Raw genomic sequence first — 5,186 nt, forward strand, 5'->3', positions numbered from 1 at the left:
GTTGTTAAGATATAGACCCCTGTTAATCTTGATTTTTGGTGGGGTTTTGACTGATTAGCTCGCTTGGGTGATCAGCTCGCTTATGAAACACGTTAAACAAGAATTCGCTTAATCTAAACTTGGATCTTAAGTTGCGAGAGATCTCTCTAGCAGTTCTATTAGATTCTGACTACCTTAGCCCTTAACTGTGGAGCTCCTTTCTTTGTAGTCTCTCTCTTCATGTAAAACCAGTACGGCTTAATACAGTTACAGTCTGGCGAGTTGCTATACTAGAGTAGTCTCTTAACGTTGTGCAGGCTATAGATCACACTCTAATAATGGTGGGTATGCGTAGGTGCCTTGTCCTCTCCATTATGAAAGTCTGAGGTCTATCTTGAGGGCTCTCTTTGGCAAAAGGAATCAGCTTTGGGATCAGAACGCAGGTCTGATATCTTTACCAGTCTACGCCACCTCCAGATGTACGCATCAACTTGCCTATCTTCTCTGTTCATCTCCATTGAGGTTTCCCGCCACGCTTGCTGCGTGACCCTGTCCTCCTCATAGACTCTGACAGCTCCCATTCCTCTCGCTGTAGAGGCTCAAGCTTGGCATTCAGCTGCTCAATCTGACGAACAGTATATATGAGCAAACCGTTTAAACGGTCGAAAACTTTTCAAATGATTGAACGGTTTAAAAATGTTACAAACAGTTAAACGAACGAATAGACAATATATAGTGGTGAGAAATATCTATAGCAATTATTTATTCTAGTACCAGTCAAGATAATGCCTACTATCATCTTTAACATTCTGAGAGTCACCTTCTGGCCGCGGGATTCTGATTAAGCCTATCCCATTCTTATAGAGAGGCCGTATGAGTCCTTAACGCAGCCAACTACCTGTATAACTAGTTATTCAATTATCTTAATAGTTTTACATATAATTCGTAATCTGTCCTATGAATATGTCCTTCTTGCCCTAGAGAACGTCCTCTCCGGCTCCGACGAATCCGCTAGGATAGACAGAACACTAATCGCCATAGGGCTAAGTTTCGGATACTGTCTTCTCTGCTGTAGCTAACACCACCATCCCAGAGGCGCACAATCTGGAGAGATATCTATTGCTATACTATTAATAAAGCTAGTAAAATCATCACTAACTCTCGCATTGATAGTCTTAACCTCTAGCTTCTTTGATAGTATCGCGAGTTGATTATGCTTCTTTGCTAGTGGTGGTGGCATCGTCGTAGGAGTAAAAGGATATTCGCTAGAGGGTCCGAGATTGAATTCTTTTTGCTAGAATACTGTGGCCGAGGCAATAGCATCTTCGTGCTCTTTCTCTGGCCAATTCTGCTTAATATACGCGATGCGTTTGCGGGAATCAAGAAGGAGAGCGGCGGCGTATACAGGGACCTCCTCAGTTAAGTAGCAGTATTTAGAAAGGATAAACTATCCCATATCGATGGCTCGAACTATCTGTTCGTCTTTATGTATATCTGACTAATATGTCTTCTAATAAGATATTAGTAATCGACTTAATATGGATAAATTAAAGGGTACCTGTTGTTCTTGGTAATGGAGTAATGATATACCTATCAGTATCAAAGATTGTGAGATAGACGAGTCGTCTTCTTCTGCGTACAAGGTTGCTAAAGCAGATGGTCGAAGAAACGTGTGTGCTTTGCCTAGCAATTCCCAATCTCTAACTAGTAGCCGGCTGTCCCCAATAGTATCTTCATGATTAGACATGAAGGACTGGATATTGTCCTTCTTTCTAATTACACGATTAATGATCTGACACTAGGATAACTAGCAGGTGCGATTATCTATTCCCAAATGTAGTCCTACTGCCTTATCCCACGCATTCTGGTAGAGGGTTGATGACCTTAGCTATATAGCTAAGCTATAAAGCTTGCGCAATACAGGGACATTTTTAACGCCACTTAAGTCTTCAGTCGATATCATAGAAGCATTACTAGCTGTGCTGCCCTTGCGCATGTGCTTTCTGGCCGGCTCTCCGTTCTTTCTCTTTGCTATATTTCGTTCGGCGGCAGCCTTCTTTTAATGAAAAGCTAGGACCTTAGAAAACTAAGAAAAAAGCTTCTCTGTAGTGACACCGGATGATGCTTCGAGTGCTGCGACGAGAGCCTCTTTAGAAGATGCGAGAAGGAAGGCTTAAAGGGAGAGGTTAATAATATGCGCGATACAGCGTATACGACGTCCTTTTGTATTGAATTTAATCTATTTAAATGTCAGTCTGTAGTCTTTACTGCGTATTTAACTAATTCTATGTCTATTTATTAGCTTGCGTTGTATAGACTCGAGGCATGTGTCGTTTAACGTCACGTTGTTACCTGTATGCTATCTAAGTTTTAACTGTATCCCATATTTCTCTAGAGTATCGATAACTGCCTGCGCTTAAACTTCTCTAGAATGACTCTCTAGACAATCTAGTAAAGATAGTAGTGCCTTACAAAGTTTATGGTCTTTATCTACCCACTGTACATATACAGCAAGTAGAGAGTGTCTATATAGAGACGTCAAGAGGTCCGTGTAGATATATATTAGACTCAATGTGGTAGTAAGACTATTCTTGATCTCGCTACTGTAAAAATCATAGTTTGCTGTAATGTATTGGACTATCGTGCGCCGTAAGGTGATGAGGGAGTCTTTGATATATAGGTTACACGCGAGAGCTAGTTATTTAAACTCATCCTATTTAATAGCTAAAAAGAGTACTCTTTAGCGAGTGAGTATACTAATCAATGATTTCTAATATGCTTACGGATTAAAGGTATTCCGAATCGCATCCTCGCTTGCTATAGGGCGAAAATGCGCGGAGATTGAGCGCTAGGTACCCGATACGGACCTGGTGGATCTGGATGCGACGGGATGATTATTTCTAACGTAATTAGCAGTATTTATCTTATAGTTGTATCGTTTATCTTAACACACCGTGTAAGTATAGAAGGTTTTACCTCTACACTTACGTCCACGTGTATTCAAACGCTCCTTCGTAATCTCTGTAATTAAGAGAAAGTTTAGCAGTAACCTATTAACATCTTAGAGAGGTTCTGTAGCATTAATAATAGATACTATACTAGATAGTTAACTTAATTATTGATAGTTAAAAGACAAGTTTTTAGACTTAGTATAATGATTTAGGACCGATATTACGGGACTTTAAAGATTTTTCTATTGCTAAAGCTTGTAACGGCGCAGGCAAGACTACTCGGATCAGTATCGGCAGTAGTGTCACTCAGAGGCATATGGGAGTGTGTAGGACATCAAACGAGCCTTGATTCGAATAGACACCTATAGGCCTTGTACGAAAGGGTATCAAAAGTCTACAGAGCTAGTTACAGGGAGTGTCTCAATATATACCTATCCTAGTCGGGTCCGAATCGAATCCGACTAAGAAACGAATAGCTGATGAAGGGGCGGCTGATACTTCCTCCGATTCGGCTCTGGGATTGGTCCGATACCTGGCGAGGCTGTAACATCGTTACAAGGCTAGAAACTCTATTTAACTGTTTAAACTGTTTTCGAATGTCTATAAACGTTTAAACGTTTAAATGTAAATAAACGGTTTAAACGAAACGACCGAAAGAAAGAATGAACGGAAGTGCCCATGTATGACGAGCAGCATCATCTCTCTCTGCCTTCGTCTCTGGCTGGTAGATATGGTATGGACCTTTCTTATCGTACGAGAAGCAGCCCCAGAACATAGACTCAGAGTACCTCTTCCACCTCTCACGGATGCAGCTTTTGACTACTCTGGTCTGCCCTCATCCAGATCCTGTAGCCCCCACGTTGGTGGTTGATCATCACGGATGTCTCGTCTGGCCAGACGACATTCTTCTAGTCCTCTAACGTCCAGTCTCTATGGTCGATCGCCCACCTAAGACGAGCACTCCTCATGTCCTGTGTCAACCCAGGCTTCATCATTGGCTTGGTCTTCTTGTATCCCGCTTCTCTCACTACCCTCCAGACGGTAGAGGCAGAGATTTCGACTCCTCGGAGACTGAGCCCACCAGCAATGTCAGCGCAGGTCTTCTCTTGTCCATATCTGTCGCGTCGTACTTATGGAAACATCTGCCCCTTCACCTCATCCGTCTGCTTAGCGGGTCTGCTAGGCTTTGGAGCATTCTGAACGTGGTGTGGAAGGATCCTGATACGAAGTTCGCTTGGATCAAAGCCTGCAGCAATAGCTCTACTATAGATACGATTAATCGTACGAGGATGAACACCAGTTAGCACAGAAACTTGTGACGTATTCTTGCCCCTAGGAGGCGACTTCAACGCGATAACTAAGGTACGGAGATGTGCATCAGTATAAGGAGCCATAGTAAGAAGATAACTACGACTGATCAATAGCTTAGCTCAAAGATGGGTATCTCGTCACATTCGAGATTGGCAGTACATTCCCCCCTCCGGTTCCCACCCTAAGGGCAATGAACTACTCCAGTCGCAAGTTTTGGTATATTTATATGGAAATTTTAGACAGAATAGTTTACTAATTCTTAAATTTACGTTTCGAGATGCTCCCCAGTCATTCTGGCTGCAGCCACTATAAACGTCACTGTTGTAATCGCGATCGCGGTCGCTGCTGCCCATGCAGCTAGCCATCTTACTTAGTATTATTGGGCTTAGAAGTGACTGTTGCGGCTCAATTTCTTGGGCAAGGAGGACCGCTTTGGTGTATAACTAGTAGCTCGTCTTTCTCATCTGCTGTATTGTCGTCGCTGCTGTCATTTTGGTGTTGAGAGAGCTGGCAGAGCAGCCGGTACGGGCAGACTTAGTGGCGGACCGCCGCAGCTACCTCTGCTGTCTCTGTATCGTCAATTGTAATCATGCTCTCTCTATACTCAATGCTGCGATCGTCTTGTACGCGCTGCAATTTGTATTGCGACTTAGTATTGTAGTTGTAATCGTTGACGGCGTACTGTCAGCGCGCAATGTCGCGCATCATGATGATGCCACTAGCTGTGCGCTTAAGTTATTTCTTACCCTGATTCTTACTATAGGCCGTATACGCTTTCATTTGTTAACAATCGTTGTTATCTCTCGAAGTGACCTTGCATCGAGCTCTTGTTGCAAGCGGGTGACGTGGTCAACCTGGCGGCGTTGTACTGTTAAGCGCGCGTCTTGCGAGTAGATAGGTCCACCGCCCGCTTTAAGAGCACGGCATTTACGACAACGGCGCTCA

At 43.2% G+C, this 5,186-nt stretch overlaps 3 protein-coding genes across 3 annotated transcripts; 2 read left to right on the forward strand and 1 right to left on the reverse strand.

The window, feature by feature from the left end:
* Positions 1-1,273: 1,273 nt before the first annotated feature.
* COCCADRAFT_42188 (uncharacterized protein) lies at positions 1,274-3,246 on the reverse strand (the record flags this gene model as incomplete). The annotated part of the gene is made up of 9 exons (XM_007720618.1): positions 1,274-1,426; positions 1,658-1,777; positions 1,901-2,035; positions 2,093-2,151; positions 2,260-2,331; positions 2,452-2,673; positions 2,836-2,902; positions 2,933-3,039; positions 3,210-3,246. The coding sequence occupies 9 exons, from the start codon at positions 3,244-3,246 to the stop codon at positions 1,274-1,276; spliced, it is 972 nt and encodes a 323-aa protein (XP_007718808.1).
* A 414-nt stretch (positions 3,247-3,660) lies between these two features.
* On the forward strand, positions 3,661-4,130 carry COCCADRAFT_10347 (uncharacterized protein; the record flags this gene model as incomplete). Its single annotated transcript, XM_007720619.1, has 2 exons — positions 3,661-3,789; positions 3,843-4,130. 2 exons carry the CDS (start codon positions 3,661-3,663, stop codon positions 4,128-4,130), a joined length of 417 nt encoding a protein of 138 aa, XP_007718809.1.
* An 819-nt stretch (positions 4,131-4,949) lies between these two features.
* Positions 4,950-5,135, forward strand: COCCADRAFT_113110 (uncharacterized protein; the record flags this gene model as incomplete). Its single annotated transcript, XM_007720620.1, has 1 exon — positions 4,950-5,135. A coding segment is annotated over one exon (186 nt), but the record flags the coding sequence as incomplete, so codon positions are not given.
* Positions 5,136-5,186: the final 51 nt, after the last annotated feature.

Source organism: Bipolaris zeicola (genome assembly GCF_000523435.1).
Source record: "Bipolaris zeicola 26-R-13 unplaced genomic scaffold scaffold_537, whole genome shotgun sequence".
NCBI lineage: Eukaryota > Fungi > Ascomycota > Dothideomycetes > Pleosporales > Pleosporaceae > Bipolaris > Bipolaris zeicola.